The 19,985-nt window shown below is 38.8% G+C and overlaps 1 protein-coding gene across 1 annotated transcript; it reads left to right on the top strand.

Moving 5' to 3' along the window:
• The first annotated feature begins 1,834 nt into the window (after window positions 1–1,834).
• On the top strand, window positions 1,835–18,256 carry LOC111586475 (neurexophilin-1). Its single transcript, XM_023296189.3, has 2 exons — window positions 1,835–2,200; window positions 12,096–18,256. Exons 1-2 carry the CDS (start codon window positions 2,120–2,122, stop codon window positions 12,879–12,881), a joined length of 867 nt encoding a protein of 288 aa, XP_023151957.2. The 5' UTR covers window positions 1,835–2,119; the 3' UTR covers window positions 12,882–18,256.
• The last annotated feature ends 1,729 nt before the right edge of the window (window positions 18,257–19,985 follow it).

Raw genomic sequence — 19,985 nt, 5'->3', positions numbered from 1 at the left:
AGCTCTATGTTCACAGACGCAAAAATGAAGCATATCAAGAAAAGAACACTGTCCCTACTGTGAAACATGGAGGAGGATCTGTTATGTTCTGGGGCTGCTTTGCTGCATCTGGCACAGGGTGTCTTGAATCTGTGCAGGGTACAATGAAATCTCATGACTATCAAGGTATTCTAGAGAGAAATGTGCTGCCCAGTGTCAGAAAGCTTGGTCTCAGTTGCAGGTCATGGGTCTCGCAACAGGGTAATGATGCAAAACACCACAGCTAAAAACAGCCAAGAACGGCTAAGAGGAAAACATTGAACTATTCTGAAGTGGCCTTCTATGAGCCCTGATCTAAATCCTATTGAACATCTGTGGAAGGAGCTGAAACATGCCGTCTGGAGAAGGCACCCTTCAAACCTGAGACAACTGGAGCAGTCTGCTGATGAGGAGTGGACCAAAATACCTGCTGAGAGGTGCAGAAGTCTCATTGACAGTTACAGAAATCATTTGATTGCAGTGATTGCCTCAAAAGGTTGTGCAACAAAATATTAAGTTAAGGGTACCATCATTTTAGTCCAGGCCTGTTTCATGAGCTTATTTTTTTTAAGTAATTCTGTTAAACCACAGTTCAAAAGCAATGTCTGATTTTCATTGGTTAATTTTCATAGAATTTTTATTTATTATTACTTTTGTCAGATTCAAATTATTTCTGTGACCATTGTGGATTTTTCTTTCATTAACTGAGGGGTACCAGCAATTTTGTCCATGTGTGTATGAACATGAGGCTAAATTACAGCTGTATCAATGCACATATGGGCACCAGATGAGCTTATCCATTAATTTAAGGTTTCTTTTAAAAACAGATGTTGTATAATAATTTGACATGTTCAACTCTGATGTTTTGCATTCTCATTTTAAGAGAAGATTCCAGATTTTTAACAGAAAACCTGCACTACAAACTGGTGGCATTGAATTTGACAGACGTGGGCATTTCCCAGACAGGAGCGTTGGCAAAGATGCTATCAAGCTGCTTTACTGGATCTAATGATTGTAGAGTCTGACCCATACTGTAGATTAAAGATCAAGATATCTGTTACTCCAATCTCATCTTTTTTTTCTTTTTCTTGGCTCTCACAAGTCCTAAACTTTGTGAAAGTGCAGGCTAAACAATATTAAAACACTAAATTGTACTTTAATGCGTGACATTTTTGTATAGCAAATTCAACTCATAACTACGCTCTAAAATGTTCAGTGAACTGTGTACTGAGGATTTGCATTCTGTACTTTTGCTAGCATTATTTAAATACAGTAAACTACAGAAACATCTAAACCTAATTCTAGGAAAAGCTGAATATATCAGCTTTGTTATTTGGTTTAAAAATCTGAATAACCTTGTTTCTTTAGGTTAGTAGTGATGAAAAATGTATAAACATGAGGAGAATGGGCTGCTATTGGAAGCTGCGCCTCATAATAACAATATCTTAGTAGTAACAACGTTGAATTCAGTATTTAACATCTGATTGCAGCATATTGTACAAAAAACACACATCACAAAGACTTATAAAGAGGATTAAAGTTTGCCTGTGTTTACTGATGGTTACAGTAAAAAAGAAAAAAAAAACACTGCAGCCGACTGCCACTAGATGTCAGCGCTTGATGATGTTAAAAGAAAAGTTGCTCCTCAAAAGTCTATAATGTGAACCTCCCTCTCTGCTCCCCCTTTCTCCTCTCCCTCCCCCTTCTTCACTCAGTCTATTTCTCTCTATATATCCTCCTCTCTTCTCCCCCACTCTCTCTCTCTCTCTCTCTCTCTCTCTCTCTCTCTCTCTGATCCACGCTATATAAAACATCCTTCCACACTGACACTCAGATGTACAAACACCTCAGTTCTCACCACAGCGTCTGCAAACCCTGCGACACAAAAACAGCCCAGTAGTTACTTGAAACGTTTCCCCAGCAGGCATCTGACCCTTCCTGAATGAGCCTGAGAAGATTCATCTCTGCTCCCTCGTCTCCGGACCGCCTCACTCTTTGTTTCTCCTCAAGTTCGGCAGCTGATAACGGCTCAATCAGAGGGAGGTTTTCTTTTCTTTTTTTTCTTTTTTGTTGCGGCTGAGAAGCTCAAGGACAGTTTGACATGAGGGGAGAAGCTCCACAAAGAGGCATGAAGACCACATGTCTGAGGACTGCTGCTGTGCTGCTGTCAGTCATCTCTCTGGTGAGTTAGATGTTATTCTGATTTGACCCTTTTTTTTTTTTTTTTTTTTTTACATTTTCCCATTATTTTATATCTGTATATTTTCTGTGATTAATGTTCGCGCTCATCTAGTAGCGTGAACGTTCACAGACATATTGACCAGTGAGTTTCAGGTAGATGAAGGATTTCCGTGTATAAACATGCACAAATGTATCACTTCAAGATAACGTTGCTGTTTAAGAATTACATTTTTGAGCCTGTTTTTTCTCTCTTTCTCTGTACAGTTAAATGTATGATTTTAAGTCTTGCATTGATCAATTTACGGTAACATCCACAAACCAGATTTAATACATATCTATGCTTAGATTCATTATTATCTTTATGAATTAACTGATGTCAGCGTAAACACAAGCTTTCCCAATCCAAATCTGCATCTTGACAAATCCACCCGCACACAGTCCCGCTGGATATTTCTCCCTCAGCACTATCCATTCAATCCTTCCTTTGGATTTTCTCCGTCTTTCTCCCATTTACAGATGCGGCTCAATAAGAATATATTTGACAGTACGGCGGAGAACAGCCTGAGCCCATTATGATAAACATACCAGAATGCTCCTAACTCAATGCCTTGACAGTTTGTGACAACCCAATTCCTTTAATCCTCGAAGAGACAGTAACCCCTCACCCACTGATAAATCTGTCAACAAAGCAATCAAAGCAGAACAGGAGCCACTCCTCTCTCCAACAAAAATTCCATAAACTTAATCCCCACAAACTTGACTGGCCTTAAAAAGCTCCCGTGGTGTTATCTGTGTTTAATTTGCATAGTGATGGAAAGAAGTCAATTACTATTAATTATTCTCTACAACTTAATACCCATTATCGAATTGAATTCACCGTCTTGAAAACCATAAACTCAATTTCACAGCTGACTAAGCACACTAATCATTTCACCACCCCTCCTCCTTTTTTTTTTACTTTATGGAGCCCTTCCTGCTTTGAAGGAACGATTCTTCGATTTCAGAAACAATAACATTAACTAACATGGATTTTGCTTTTGTCAGAGTAAAAAGAGCAACATTAATCATTAAGTATGTGAGCTATATGTACAAAAGCACGATGGCAGGGTGAACTGATCTCGTAGCATCATTTGACGGGAGTGTTTTTTTTTTCCAGACCGGGGCTGCCAAATTGCTTCGCTATGCTTTAATGGGATGATCATAATTGTTTCGTACTCAGTGCATCCTAAGCTTTCGCCTGCAGCTCCTTCAACAGATTGACAGACCCATGGGAACCTCACAAACTTATTTTGGCCGCCTTTGAACCAAGTCGTGTGTGAAATAATATGATTATGCATTTTTCCTCTGGGTAAGTTGGAAAACTGGTGGCTAGGTCCCCCCCCCACCCCCCTCTACCTCCTCCTCCTCCTTCTTCTTCTTCTTCTTCTTCAAACTGCCCCCCTCTAATATCCCGCAGTCTGTCCGCGTACAGTATTTATCCTCCTCAGAAGTCATGGTAATAATTGTGCCCTGGCCTCTCAAAGCGGTGCTGCAGTGATAGGACTCAGCTCCATCCACAGCTGCCTGTGATGTCTTGACACACTTTGTGATTTGTCATCATCTCTGACCCCCCTCAGGTAACACTTTGATATCACTGGGAGAATATAAACCTAAACTCTTAGTAGGCGTCAAATGCCCTTAGTTGATCCATCAGCTCAACTACTGGGGGACCGCACAAGGCGAGACAAGTTAAATTCACTATAAATGACTATGACGAGAATCATATCCCAACTGCCTGGTCGGAAAATGCTCTAAAAGACAGAATCAACACGCTAAGGAGTCCTGTCTCGAGGAATGTTTCCATCAAACGCAGAAATGAAATATTTCATACACTGGTATATTTTCTTGAACTTCAATTGCAGAGCATCTTATAGTGAATGATTCACACAGTCTGAAAGTCAGAAATTAGATTAAAATAAGCTTTAGCTGCAAGGTGGAGGTGAGAGTGACTGTCTCACACCTGAGAAGTTACAGGTTTGATCCCACAACAGCCACATGTTCTTGAGCCAGATTCTAACTCTCTAATAGCTCCTCACACTTTAAGCTTCTCTGGATTAGAGCATTACTTTAAGATTTTAAATTTAAAAAGTGAATAAATCTGCAGAACTCATTTTAAAAACTTTTCCTGTGGGGTATTTATGCACAAATGCTATTAAGGCACAACAACTCTATTAATTTCTGACTCTGAACGCACAGCATCCAATCAAGATTGCAAAGTGGTTGCCCAAATCTGCTATCAGCCCGGCCTTGCTCCATTCTCACTCTGTTAAACTAGAACTGTCGCACTCACAAATCCTCCCTACGCAGCAGCCACAGCAGCCGCAGCATTCACGTAAATGAAAACTGACACACACTTTCATTCTCCCTCACAAGGTTTTGTGTACAGCCCACCGCAGAGTCATCTGCCTCCTCCGGTGCTTCTATTAAAGGTGGAATTTGTTGTTGCTGTTCCAGGGTCCAGCCCATAGAATATCCTCCGAACTCCCGAGGGAAGCCGGGGTTGTTTATCTTCCTGTTTCAAAGAGCGGACGCCTGCGCCTTATCACAGCCTCGCCAAGAGTAGATAGCATTTAAGTTTGTCCAACAGCCCGCCTATACGCTGCATCTGGCAATCTGAGAGTCGTTTCCTAAAGGACTTCTGCATACCGATGCTGTTTGTGTTATCTTGTTGAGGGATTCTGCCTCACTAGCCGAATCAGGGAATAATATTAACAGACAGTTAAATGGGGTTTTAAGGGGGAGTGGGAGACGCCTGTGTAACAAACTGCAGGTGGAAAAGTTGGAAAAAGTCTAAGCCATGAAATAAAAGCCTCTGGACATCACTGGGAGATACGTTAGAATATATTTGAAAGGAAAGGCTGCATTTAATCTATATTTCGCAAATTAAATTTGCACAAGGCTTTGTCTGATATGACTGTTTTTTGTTTTTTTTTATCAAGGCACATTTTAGCCTGCATCAATGGAGTTTGGAAGAAAGGGTCTCACAAAGAGATAATTTATTTGAATTATGGGAAATATAGAAGCTACACAGATACTCGCATGAGTCCCCAAACTATACTGAGATGCAATACTAAAATCACACATTTAGAAGTGCTGCTAACCGCTATCTTCTCAGATCTTTAAATTTCACTTTGAGTTGTGTTCTGTCACAAGAGTATTCAAACAGACACTCAGAAATCAACTCAACATTTTCTGTTCACCTTTTTCAAATTTTTGATGTTTGGATCGATAGCCGTTGATTTCTATTCATTTCTGTACAGTTGGAAACTGTATCAGTCGATTTTTGAAACGTACTTTTTAAAATGTTATTAAGATAAGTCAGACTAATATAAAGTTTTAAAGGATTACGGATGAGAAATTCTGTTCTGTCAACAAAATACAACAGTGTGTTCATGTCCACATTTGGAGCTGTGGTGAGTATTTCCAGCAGCAAGATGGTGTGTGTGGGATTTACTCAAAATAATCTATAGTGTGTGTGTTTACCGTAATGAAGACACATGTCAGGCAGTGCGATAGCGCAGCTCACTGATGTGTTTTTAATATTTTTTGGACAACAGTGGAGCTTTCTGGCACTGAGGACTCACATAAATAACACAGCACTTGTTAGTGGGATCAGTTTATTGTTGGTTGTTATGGGGTGTTGACAATAAGAAAAATGTAGAATGTCACCAGATATTCTTTTTTAACAGTCTACTTAAATATTCCTAGATATTCATATTACACAGAAATAAATGGAAGTCGATGGTCACACTGTTGCTATTTTTCTGCCCTGGTTTCTATTGGAGCTTCAGTGATTAATTGATTAATCAATAAGCTGTCAACTGTTAAGTTAATCATCAACTATTCTGAAAACCAACTGACTGTGATATTTAAAGAAGTGCAGCTTCCTAAATGTGAATTTTTTTCTGGTTTATTTACGCCTCTGTGACAGAAAACTGGATATCTATGTCCTGGACGAAACAAGACATTTGTCAACTTGAGTTTTTCGAAACACTGACCACCATTTTTCTCCATTTTACTGACCAAACAACTAATCGAGAAAATATTCAGCAGATTAATCAACAATTAAGATAATCTGTAGTAGTTTCTGTGACAGACAATCATTTCTTTTTCAGATAATTTATGTGAACATCATCTGTCCCACTGATCAGTTTTGTGCGTCTTGTTACTTTCCACAAGTATTTACTTTACTTAATATACAAATTATTTTCAATGAAGATTGTTTCTTTCTTGGATAAACTGTAAATGGATTATAGTGGTGAGATTTTAATTTTTTTTGACTGTGAGAGTAAGCATGTTCTTGTATTTTATTTTTATGTGTCCACACTTTGTTCCCTTGGGGAGTATTAGATAGTGTTACACATCAGTACTTGGTGTGGTCCTCTCTGGAAGTAGATGGACTTTAAATCATGTAGATCACAAACACCTGAGCGATAGATGGGTTTGTTTGTCTATATTAGACATGGAGGTAACAATTATTCTTACTGAATATTCTGCAAAGGATTATCTTGATCAACTGTTATTTGTTTTGTATATAAAAACTCAGAAAATGCCAATCACAATTCTCCTGAATTCATTTACTTAATTAAAAATGCTTAAGTTATCATCACATAGTGGGAAATGTCGTTCATTCTTTCATGAGCTTGAAAAACAGCTTTGCTAATTAATTGTTAAAATGGTGGCAAAAAAGTTTTTGTTTCAACTACATAAAATCTCATTTTGCTTGACAGTCTGTGCTTATTTTCATCGGCTGAAAATCTCTTTCAGATCAAAACGTTACTGTTATATTTTCTGGGTGCTGCTGATTTTTTGCTTTTGTATCATAAATAAACGTTTTTGTAGACATAAAACCAAAGCAAAAATCCTGCAAAATGCTGCATAGTACATACCTTTTTTGGTCACTGAAAGATATTTCAATCAAACAGTCTGAAATGTAAAATTCCTCTTTGGTTCAACTGCTCTCAAGTCAAACATATTCAAACCAACAAGGTTGAAAACCTGAAGGAGTATAATCCACTGCTAATAATAATGCAATTAAATGTGAAATACATTCAACCTTTAGCTATGGGCGATGCTGTTTTATAATTAACAAAAGACAATATTGACAAACTAATATCTGTTAAGTCCAGAGTTATCAAAGTGTGTCTGATGACCTTTACACTGCCATGTTTGTTTTTCCCTTTCCCTTAGTTTCTGCTTTTCTCTCTGCAGTATCTCTTTCAGGCACATTCATGCATCCAACACTCACTCTCTTTGTGCATCACTTGCATGTTTTTGAAGCCGAGCGGAGGTAAATCTTGGCCCTCCGAGTGTTGGTGCAGTCAGTCGGGGTGTTCTGGATATAAACGTTGCTTTAGTCAGGACTGCCTCTGATCTGCCTAATCTCCCCGGACTGGATTACAGGTTGGGCTGTAATCCGTGAAGTGGGGTCTCTGTGAATGTGCCTCCGAGTGCTCTAATCCAGAGACTGTCAGGTGCTTTAGATGAAAGCTAATTGCATGTCACAGTTTGGGGACCATACATAACGCCGGTGACAACAGAGCAGAGTTTCCACAACAAGGAATTAGGTCTGACGGTGACTGGGCGCGCACTTCGGATGTGCTGTGTATTTTTGATAATCTCAAGAAAATTGTGAAGAAATCCCTTCCACAAAAATGTGACTTCAGCGACACCTCCGCTGATGAAAGTATCAGAACATGAAGTTGCAGAAAATTATGGCACCTTTTTGTTTTAAACACAGAAAGTGCAATTTAACAAAATGATAAAAATTCTAAACATGCTCAGAATCATTTCGAAAACAGTCTTTACATCCACACCTTAAAATTCTCCATCTACTCACACACTTTTGGTTAATAGCCTGACAAGCATTTAAACCAGCTCAAAGCAGCTTCCTAATATCCCTTGATCTGGTTTTGGGATTTCACTGAGACTTAAACTCAGTTACTGAAAAGCATCAGTAATTACTGCACTACCAAAATGATATTTCATGTGATCATTAGAGACTAGAGTCTTTTAACGAGTCTGATAAGAAATAGTCATGAAAAATAAATGGGCTTCACAGTTTGGATTACTGGCCAAAGGTTATTTAAAGACAATTTACTCATTTACGAGTGTTGGAAGCGAGTTAAAATAAATTAATATTTAAAGTGCCATGGGATCAAGTGTTTCAAATCTATTCACAGCTTTTCCTTAACATAATACTTGACCTCGTAAAAAATCTGAGATTATTGCAGTGAGCTATTAAGTTAGCTGCTATGTTATCCAGTAAAAAGGCATTATTTCAACAATTATCACTTTTAAATGGAAACAGAAACAAGGTTTTGTCCACCCTCACAATAGGCCTTTGAGGGTCGTCCATATACTGCATTAAGTGACGGCAATGAGTCTGTGTTACTGCATTTGACAGATATCTATGCAAATGTCTATTATTCTTGAGTAAATGAAACATCAATTTAGAAAAGTGGTTAAATTTTTTATTTTTTTATTTTTTTATTTTAATAATTATAGCTTTGGTGCTGGTGATTTTCCGATGGGGACGCCTAAAACCTCTTTGGGGGAGCGCCAATAAATCCTCGATGTAGGAAAATCCCTAGTAAACAACTGAAACAAGATCAAGCCTGAAATATTCTTTAGCCCAAGCATGAAGACTGAACTGTAATGTCATAATCGACTTTACAGCTCCCTGGCTGACAGTCTATAAGATACTATTTCACTGAACTTTTACATCCTAAGGAGCTTTATGCTTGACTATAATGGTGTCAATAAATCCTGAACAGGAAGTCTCCCTCATCCTCACACTCATTTTATCTTTTTACAATACATCACCAGCGAAGCAACATGACAGACTTTTGTTTCCAGCAATGAAAGACAAAAGGAGGTGTTCATTAATACGGTTTAACTGCTCCACTGCGCACAGAAACTGCTGAAATTCATATTTTTCTTCACCTTGTCGCTACAAACGTTTTGCTCTGAAGGGCTTGCAGCTCTTCTTTTATCTTTAGTAAAAACTAAGACTCTGCAAAGCTCTGGCCAGACCTTTTCTGGATGCAAGTAAGGTTTTGATTTGACTTAGCAAACTATGTTAAATTTAAAAAAAGGCTCAGGTTATGTCCTCCATTCATAAAGACAGAAAGACCACAACGCCAGAAAGGCTTCGTTCACACTGGGTCATTCATCATAGAAGCCTCTTCAAAACAACTGGAGGCCTTCTTTTCAAACTCCTCCACACTGAAGCCAAGTGCATCAAATGAATGCCACAAAAAGATCCAAGCTCCTGCTACAGTTTATACTCCATAAGAGCGCCACTCAAACTCTGGCCTACAGTACTGCAATGTCATTTGGTGAACTTTCTGAATGAGAGAGAACCTTATTTTCAGCGTATTGATTGCAGGGTGAAGGTACAAAATGTAAACGCTTGGACCAGATAGATCTGCTGTCACGTTGCTCGGCCGTGGTTTGGACATCACTGTCACGGGTCTCTGTGGGGCGCGTGGGAAATCTTCGCCCTCTCATCTGTGTGATTGTTAGAGGAGAGACACAGAATGAATCATCAATCATCCATTCAGGGCGCATTCAGTAGGTAATAGTCTGCTGTTGCATCACGTCTGCACCCAAGAAGCGCTTCATTCATCTCGATGTATGGCAGGAATACCCTTAATCTTGATTAGGACGTTTCACACACTGTGAGATGTAGTCACAGCGTTAAACCCGTTTAAGGTCCTGATGTGCTTATGGACGGACAACATTCTTATATTTGTTTGTGTTTTTTCTTGTAACTGCAAGAGGAATTCATTTTGGTTCTGCTTATCTGTTGGTTAGCTGGATTTCCAAAAACACATTGACAGATGTTAACTATGAAGCTCTGAGCAGGAACGTGTAGTCAAACCGACTGCCAGACGGACAGTTAACTTTGGACAAATCTACAAAAAAACGGGATTACATTTATTGAAAATGTTTTAAAATTTAAATTTTCTACAGTCCCTCTGCAAGGCAGCTACAGAACATTGGGAATGACTTTCACTCTGGATAAGGGAAATGAAAAACAAAAGTAAAAGCTAATGATGCATTTTTTATCTCTCAAAAAAAGGTAAACATGCACATCCACAACCATTCGCTAGGGCTGCAACTAACAATTATTTTCACAGTCATTTATTTTCCAGAATAATTAATTAGTTGTTTGTTCTGTAAAATGTCAGAAAATGGTGAGAAAAAAGTCAATCTGTGTTTTCCATAGGCCAGGATATCTTGATTTGTCCAACAACCCAAAGATATTCAGCTTACTATCACAAAGAAGTCAAGCAACCAGAAAATATTCACATTTATGAAAAACTTTTACTTCTATTTCTTACAAAATACTCAGACTGTCTAATAAATTATCAAAAGAGTCAGAGAATCATTTCATAGTTGATGATTATGTTGGAATTCTTAATATAGTTTTGTTTTATATGTACATTCGATTTTCTTACTTATTGTTGTTAATTTAGCTTGTTTTAATGCACCGTCCAGTTGCAGCTACTTATATTTTCGTCATGCCTCCGTGTACGATGACAATAAAGCTATTCTATTCTATTAACTGATTAATCGTTGCTCCTCAGCTATCAGCCATTTGATGTCCAGACATCTAACTTTTTACCTCGCTAAATAAAGACCGCATCGATTCCGAGATTCAACCTGAACGCTGGCCAGTGATACTGGTCTGGTCCACCACAGCTGCAGAGATCTCTTTTAGAAGATGAATTCACAGTGTAGAAAGATGTTCATTTGTTTTAATTACATATCATGCCTTTAATACATGCACTACTCTTCTCTGTCTCAAATGGCTTTTTGACATATTTTGGGTTTTTTTAGTATTTAGTTTTAATCCTTGCCTTTACAATGTTCATCTGAGAATCATCAAATTTAAAACACAGTTCTAAAAGATGTTTAGTTTGCTCCAGGTGACACATGCACAAATCAACTAAGTATGAGCAGTTCAGCTAAATTTGATGGCATTTCACCCTCCGTTGATGCTTCATGCACTCCAAAATGACCCAATCTGCAGAACATCATTTGTCTGTGCCTTTCATCACTGTTCAAAAATGATTGTTTTCTTATCTTACATGGCTATGAATAAGGTTTGTTTAGGATTTGGCATAAAAACGATTTGATACAGGTCAGGAGACCATTGTAATTTGGATTAAAACTGCTGCTTCGACAAGTGGGAATTGTAGGGGACCTTTGCTGTCATGGTTAAAATAAACTACTTCCTCTCTTGCTCCTGACAGACAAGATTCATAATTCCAGCAACCACTTGAAGGATTTGTCACTGGACTGTAAAATATGTTGTTTTGAGGTACTTGCTGAAAACAACTGGGGCTATAGTTTTCCTGTGAGGACAGTCAAATTTAAATGAACATAACTCTGTTGCGATGAGTCTGACGCTTGAAACTTTCAACATTTTATTCTTATAGCATGGTCAGATATTTTCCAGACAAATTTTCCACATCGTCTAAAAAATTAAGACCAGCCACTCTGTATTTTTGACAGCAATTGAACTAATCATGTGTGATGTACAGTAACATTGGGGAAACTAACCAAACCTAAAACCCTGTTATTTGAACAAAATCCCTTTATTCAACGTGCCTCATTTAAAAATGTGTCAAAAACACCAGATCCTGTATGACAGACTCAGCCAACAGTTACACAACAATTACATTTTTGAGTTCTCTCTGCTTCTGATTGTGCTGTTTCCATGATGAAAACAAAAACAACCATAAACTGCACAATTTGCAAAATTGCTGTACTGCTGTGTGAGCTCTCATACTACCTTCCAGTTCAATACTATAACTACTGGTTATTTTGTTTGTTTGCTCTTCCAGGTCACCAGTGCGGATTCACCAAGCTCAGACCTAAGAGAGAGCTCAAAGTCCAAAGTGAAGACCTACTGGACTGAAAGCAGCAAGGCCTTTTCCATTAGCCGTCTGCTGTCCCAAACCCTTTACGGCAAAGAGAACTTTACCTCTCTGGATCTGAACTATGATGAGACGGACTCTTATTCTAAACAGGAGCAGTGGAACTGGCTTTATAATACATCAAACGCCCGTGACCCTCGATCACGGACAAAAAGAAGGCCTATCGTCAAGACAGGAAAGTTCAAGAAGATGTTCGGTTGGGGCGACTTCCATTCTAACATCAAGACTGTGAAGCTGAACCTGCTCATCACTGGTAAAATCGTGGATCATGGCAACGGCACGTTCAGCGTCTACTTCCGGCACAACTCAACCGGTCAGGGCAACGTTTCTGTGGGGCTTGTTCCTCCAACCAAGGCCGTGGAGTTCCAGGTCCATCAGCAGCACCAGCAGTTCCACCACCATCACCACCAGCAACAGCAGACAGCCCTGGAGACCAAAGACACCAAGCTGTTCAACTGCAGGGTGGAGTACGAAAAGGTGGAAAAGGGCACCAGGAACTCACTGTGTGCCCACGACCCATCGCAGAGCTGCCCGCAGGAGCAGACGCAGAGCCACGTGTCCTGGCTGTGCTCCAAACCCTTCAAAGTCATCTGCATCTTTATTACCTTCTACAGCACCGACTACAAGCTGGTGCAGAAGGTGTGTCCAGACTATAACTACCACAGTGACACCCCATACCTCCCCACCGGGTGATCACCTGGCCAGACGAGAGGAAAAACAAAAAAAGAAAAAAAGAAACAAAGACAGGATGTCGGGTCCTGAGCAATGTCAGATTATTTGGATGAAAATGGAGTCCAGACATTTCCAGCTTGAGTTGTTGACAGGCATTATTACAACTAACATATCCTTGTCACAAGACTGATATTGCTCCAATGAACAGACCAAGCCTGGGGTCATTATGAGAGCATTTAGGGAAGCATTTATAGGCTTGCAATATTCATATTATATGCATAGCTGCTAACATCGAAAAGGAAATTCTCAAGCCAACCGAAAAAATATGCTGATTGTATTTATGTAAATATTGTGGATTTCACACAAAGACCAGAGAACAATTTTATTAATGTTTTCTCCTGCTAATTTAGTTGTTTATGTTCATAGTGTATTTCCGTCTCAATCATGCTTTCTGTCTTCTCCAATCAGTCTCTGGTAATCATTGCAAACACGTAAATGTCAATGCAAATAAGAAGAATCTGTCAGTATGCATTAGAGGGCATAATGGGAAAAGCAAACATATTTTGAGTGGTGTTGTTTTCTGCAGTGTGATTGTTAGAGTGAATATACCTCTCTGATATTGTTGTTGGAATCTCGTCCATGTCCATGCATGAACCCAATGTGGTAAACAGCTAAATAACGTCCATCTATATTTTCATGTTATTGCAGCTGTCAAAAATAATCTTCATCAATTGTTGACACAAAGAGAAAACAGTGCTTCTATTTTAATTCTGTGTTACGTGTTAGCAGTTTTAAGGCCATGGATGGTGCACAGAAAATGACACCAAATAGAGGGCTCCCATCAGATCAAACATAAGCAAGTAAATGTTACAATAAATAAATAAAGTTGCAGAAGACAAACGAGATGACAGAGATGAAGGAGATCATTTTCTGCACTACTCTTTAAAAATAATCAAAGTAACTGTGCTCTAATTCTGCTGTTCCCTCAGTTCTGCATTTCCATTTTAGACATTTAAATGGTGCTTTTATTTCTGACTTACAACGAGTCCGGTGTAATAAATTTCAATCGCTGCATCACTAATATGACAAGAAGCCAGTAGTATGAAATGTCAGAGCAATAGTGGCCCTGCAGAAACCAAAATAACTATTTATATAGAAAAATGCTGGATAATGAAAGACAAACAAGGTCAAAGTGTTTGCATAAAAATAGGTATTAAAACAGGAAGAGGAAAACATTAAGCTATAGAGAGGATGATTTTATTAATTGAACCAAAGCTGAGACAGAACTAGGGCTGTAGTCTGCAGGTCGACTGGTTGGTCGATTTGCTCTCCTCTAACGTACTTCTATTGGCTAGAAACCACTCCTTACTTTCATAAGGAGTGAAGCACTCCATCAACAGCCTTGCGTGATTACTCCATTATTTTTGGTGTGGAGGGGTGAACAGACTACCTATGAACTCCTCTGTGTTTTCACATCTTTAAATTCAGCCAATGGAAAGAAGACTGCTAGGTGTAACTTATTCAACATTTACTGAATGTTTTCAAGGACTCGGCTCCAAACTAATTGGCACCCTGTCAAAGAAGTCATCGTTCTGAATGTATTTTATTCAAGCAAATGGACAAAGAGTCCAGTGTAAACTTTGCAAACAGCAGTTTGCATATCACAGCTCAACAACCAACATGGCAGATCACTGAAAAACAGTGGGGGTTGAACGATTATCAGATTTGATATTCAGCATATTTTCAGTAATTGGCATCATTATTTTATGTAACTAATTCTGATAAAATAATTTCAGAATGTGCCACATCAGTTGGTATGCAGCCACCTCTTTCTAGCTATAACCACTACTCTGTGGTCTCAAGCAATATCCCACCCACAGGACTGATTAGTTATGCACTACGATTAACAGCCTCTCAACACTAAAAAATACAGTTGAAAAAGTTCTTTTTTAAACTAACATAGAGGACAAATAAACACAGATTACAACAAAGTTTTGAGTTGACCCTTGCGTTGTTCTAAATTTTACTGCAAATGTATATCAGCTCAAAATATGACTTATCAGTCCCTTTGAATATTAATAATCTGTACAAGTATTGGTCATGAAAAAACATATCAGTCGACCACTAAAGAAAGAGTGGGCTAACCTGTCGGTGTTACATTTCCTCAGTAGTTATTGCTGGGATGACCAACTGATATAGTTCTACTTTCAGAAGTCATATGAATATGGGCAGGTGGACAGTGGTCTGCTTTGAATCTGTTGCTATCATTTCAGTATAAAATGATTTATTATGCTGCAAACACTAGTTTTTAAGTTTATTTATAGTTCATTTAGGCTATTAAGTCCAGCAGGTAGGATGTACTCAATGGAACATTTAGTTCATCCGATAAATTGCTGATTGTTTTTCCCATGACCAATCGATGGGTAGAAGAGTAGGTGCAGTTCCAGATTTTATTTGGCTGACTACAACCCTAAACAAAACAAGCACTGTGTTAAACTGCGAGAGGTGGTAAAATGTGGTTTTCTGCTCCACAGGAGGCAGAACATACATTAAAGCAGCGGGTACTAATCACGTACCCCACCTATCAAACGCTGCACCTCTGGTTATCAAAAAAAGGCAAAATTTGGATGAGACTAACTCTGGCTGCTAATGATATTGGATGTTCCAATTGGCTATTAAACCTTCATTACATAGATTGGAAGCCAGTGGCTCCACGTGAAGCATTTAGAGAAAATGAACACAGTGTAAGTGGGAGCTCTGCAGAGTCAACACCATAGAAAGAATGAATTAAAGTGCCGATAGAAAACCTGTAAAAAAGTATAAATGTGCACCTAGGGGCACAATCACTGCTGTCTATTTAAATTCAGTGCTCTTTCACAGTGTATTACATGGTATACGCAACACAGTAACTGCTAATGGCAGCCTGGACGCCATCCAATATGCCAACATGGGGTGAATTTTCTGACAAGGCGGGCCAAAGAAAAGGGGTCTGCCTGTGGGATGAGTGAGCATAAAGAGGAATTTATGATGTGGAGGAACAAGGCTGGCAGAAATCACTGGAAGCACCTGACTCGTAAATTGAGAGCATGTTTCTGTCAGCGAGAAGAAGGAATGACTAATGTCTCAGATTGCTGCTTGGGCCAGTTCTTTCATCTCAATAAAGTGACTTTGATATCTCTCCACCCCTACCCAAATGTGCCAGGGACAGTTTGTTCAGCTTCAAAGAATTAAAGCAGCACTTTGCTGAGACAATGCAGCCTCATTATGCACATAATCTTACAAGTGTAAACAGTTTGGCACAAAAGTGCTGGGTGTGAGATGGATCTGTTCCCTGACTGATGTCGTCTGAGGCTAAATGCAACATATTATGTTGTGTACTATTTAAAGCCCAATTCATAACAACCGTACAAATCTGTTCCTTAAAATAACTTAAAGCTGCACTAATCAATATGTTATCATGAACAATGTGATGTGAAAGAGGTGGCTCGAGAATTACTGCCTCACTCTGCAGTTTGCTGCAGCTCTGTGAAGCATTCTAGCATTCTTGACCTCATTGTTTTTAATTTATGGGTGACAAAATTTACTGATTTGGTTCATAGGCAGGAAGAGGTGGTGACCAAAGGAGTGAATACTGGCCAGTAACATGGCTGTGAATAATAAATATTAAAATTCTTCTTTGCAAATGAGCCAGGTAGGGTCAGCCTATTAATTGTTTGCCAAAACATAATGCAGGTTTAAGTCAGATGAAAATGAGCATTTTTGAGTGTTCCTTATGTGTGCATTAATCACAATCACAATTGTGGTTTCCCACAATTAAATGAACATGATTGACTGTGATCTTGACATTTAAAATCTGTGCTTTGCTCATAGAAAACAGGCCAAGAAGATAAAATCTCTTCGTTTTTAGTTGGGTAAATTTGACATCACAACCCTTTAATTTACTTTCCTTAAAGTAATTTTTGGTCCCACACTTTTGTGATATGCTGTGCTACTATAACTTAGAAGGCACTAGAAGCTTGTCTATGCACAACCACCTTGCTTTTATCTACCATAACCCGCATGTGAGACATTATGGGGGCACTGGTAAATTGTAGCATCTTCGACAAGCAGATGTACAGCAAGTGAGGCATTTTAGGTACAACTGTATTTATAATTTGCTTCTAGGAGGGAGATGCACCTAATTCAGGTGAAGATCATTTTATGTCTTATATTGATGCAAAGATTAGAAAATTAGCAGGAAAGCAGTACAGCGTGGAGATAAAAGCTGTGCAAGTGAAAGAAAAATAGTCCTTATAATTATTGAATTATCATGATGAATAACCATGACCTCAGCATTACTCAAATTGACTGTGATTTTCATTTTAGCCATAATGGTGCAGCCGTAACTCCTGTATAAAAACACTGTCGAGCAGCATGAAAATTAAAAATCCTGTCCATCATTTTGGAAGTGAGAGCAGGTTCCAGTTTTGCGTTTCAGCTTTTAGCGCTGGAGATAATCTTTTGTTAACTTTCACATCACTGATTGTACTTTCAATGCACCACAGCAAACAGAGGGGATGTGAAAAAGCAGAGTTATATAATTAAAACATTGGAAATGCAGCTTTTGACAAATTCACTTCAGACCAATCTCAAATATCTTCAGCAGCAAATCTGTTTCTCTGGGACTAATTTGCACAGCTGGGAGAGGTTGGATTCATTTAACTCCTCTTTAAAGCCAACACATTTTTAATTATGTTAATTTTAAAGCTCCATTTCACCAGGAAACAAGAAAAACTAGCCATGCCCATTGTCCATTTAACGAATATGAATGAAACCAACAGCATTGCTGCGCAGCAGTGTTTGGACGTCTCAGTTATCTTTGGGCCCAGATCTTCTCCCTCGGTTCAGTTGTACTGGGCTGGAGCCATCCATGCTTGCCGTCTATCCCCTAGCTCGCCCACAATCCCTGATTAATGTGGTCTGGGCGGGAGCTGTCAGAAATGGCAGAGAGAATCATGGGATTTCTCCTTCAGAGTCCCAATGACACCCAGCAGCTGCAGGAGTAAACAGATGACTAACCACTGGCCTTTTGGCAGCCTGTGGAGATTCACATGGAGGGAGGGCTGCGAACGTTGCTTTGACATTTAGGTGGATTAGAAAGTTCTTGGGTTCTGCTCTCGTGGTGTCAGAGGTGGCTGGCATAGTAATTATATGCGTCTTGCTTCTCTTCCGCTTGACCCCCAACCGCAGCGAAAACAACGTAGAGCTTCACTTTTCCACTTAGAGACTCTTTGTTCAAATGAAATGTTTAAGTGTAAAACATCCTCATTTATAAACAAATCACATTGTGTTTGCACTGAGACATGAAAGTATCCTGCTTTAAAAAAAAATAAAAAATACAACCAATTGTCATTTCAGATCATGTCCTGCTGCAGTTTTCATTTCAAATCTCGGGCTGAAGCTGTCCTGGGGGCACAGTTTTGTGTGAGGTATTGACATATTAAAGGCTCTATCAGACAATGGCTGGTGTTTTTTTTTAAAAATCACAAATAAATTACTCTCCTCAAAACACTATTACTCCTCCGAAAATGAAAGCTCACTCATTGTGAATGTCTCATATCAGGTAAAAACTGGAGAGAATTAATTAACCTTTGTCATTTTAATTGCTTTAGTGACAGCTGTCCTTTGGTGCCGGAGCTATCCTAATGCACATACTGTGGGCTTGTCAATTACTTTCCCAGTGAATAGATTAAAACGCCACAGAGGATAGTCATTTCATTAGTCAGACTTAATGCCCCCCAGACATAACCAGGTACGAACACTTCACATCTAAATATGCAGGAAAATGAACAATACTATTAAGCCCATATGAATCGAATGAATTGTGGCAACATGAAATTAAGTTTACGCTCTATTTAATTCTATCCCACTGCTTATATTACATTTGGTACACAGGTTGTTCTTTGGAAGGATCTAAAAAATTTAGAATATTTTGTGGCTTTTAATAGAACAGACTAAAATGCAGGGTACCTGTGCCTGCGCCGCAGCTAATTGCTCTAATGGAGAATCGTAGCACTGTCAATTCTGACTACACTGGATAATGGCTGACAGAGGCGACTGTCTAATTCTCCCATTTTGCTGTTTGCGCATCTATGATCTAATGCTACTCAGCTCATCATGAATTTGAAAGAAATTAGGCTGCTTTCAAATGTCTGTCAGTTGGGTGTCTGCTTTCAGCACCGAGTGTCTCCAAGTCTCCACCCTCTTGTTTCATTTCCACATTTTACCAGGCTGCTGAAACCCTTTTCTAATGGACGATGAGGATTTTCACACGAGTCTACGAAAAGGAGTGTCAGGAACCCTCTCATGAAATTGCAATCGACATAACCGAAAAATAAGCTTACACTCTCACATTGTTAAAATGCTAGAAAATCCAACAGAGACAGAAATTCTTGATATATAATACAACTCGAGTTGAAACTGACCTACTGATTTGGTTATAACAGCACAGACACACAACCTGTGGGTAGAATACCTTTGGGGGTGACTATGCATGACAGCAAACATGATCAGTCTGTGTGTAGTAAAAACAATTTCTCTGTCTTACCTTATTTGACAAAAATCTATGAATTTCCTGTTACTTGTGGCCGTTTGATACACAACAGTGTCTTATGCATGAGCAAATGAAACCCCTGATTAAGTAAACTGGTTATTATTATTTTGATTCTGGTAATTTCCTTTGCCACTTGCAAAGACCAAAAACTCTACTACAAAGGAAAAATCCTGGTATGGTTATCATTGGTTATATTCCGCTAACCTTGTCAAGATGCAATCATTTAAGTAAAAGTTGAGCTTGTTACACCTTACACTAAATCAAAAAAACTAACTTATTGTACCGTGAAAGTAATACTGGGTCAAAACTGTCCAATGCTTTGGGCTTGAGCGGTGACCCTGCCTATAGGTACTTCAAAACCACTCGCTGCAAAAATACTCAAATAGTCAACAATCCAGTAGAGCTCAACAATCAACTTTAATTCAAAAATCTGAAATAATGCAACTAGAAAATTCTGCCATTTAGTATATAAGTCGGCTGAGTGTCTAATCTTGAGTTAAAACTGTTGTTTCAATGATTTTACAAGTTCATAC

This window comes from Amphiprion ocellaris, chromosome 9, assembly GCF_022539595.1.
Source record: "Amphiprion ocellaris isolate individual 3 ecotype Okinawa chromosome 9, ASM2253959v1, whole genome shotgun sequence".
Taxonomy (NCBI): Eukaryota; Metazoa; Chordata; class Actinopteri; family Pomacentridae; genus Amphiprion; species Amphiprion ocellaris.
Note: the sequence above shows the minus strand (reverse complement) of the source record. Positions and strands in the feature narration are given on the sequence as shown.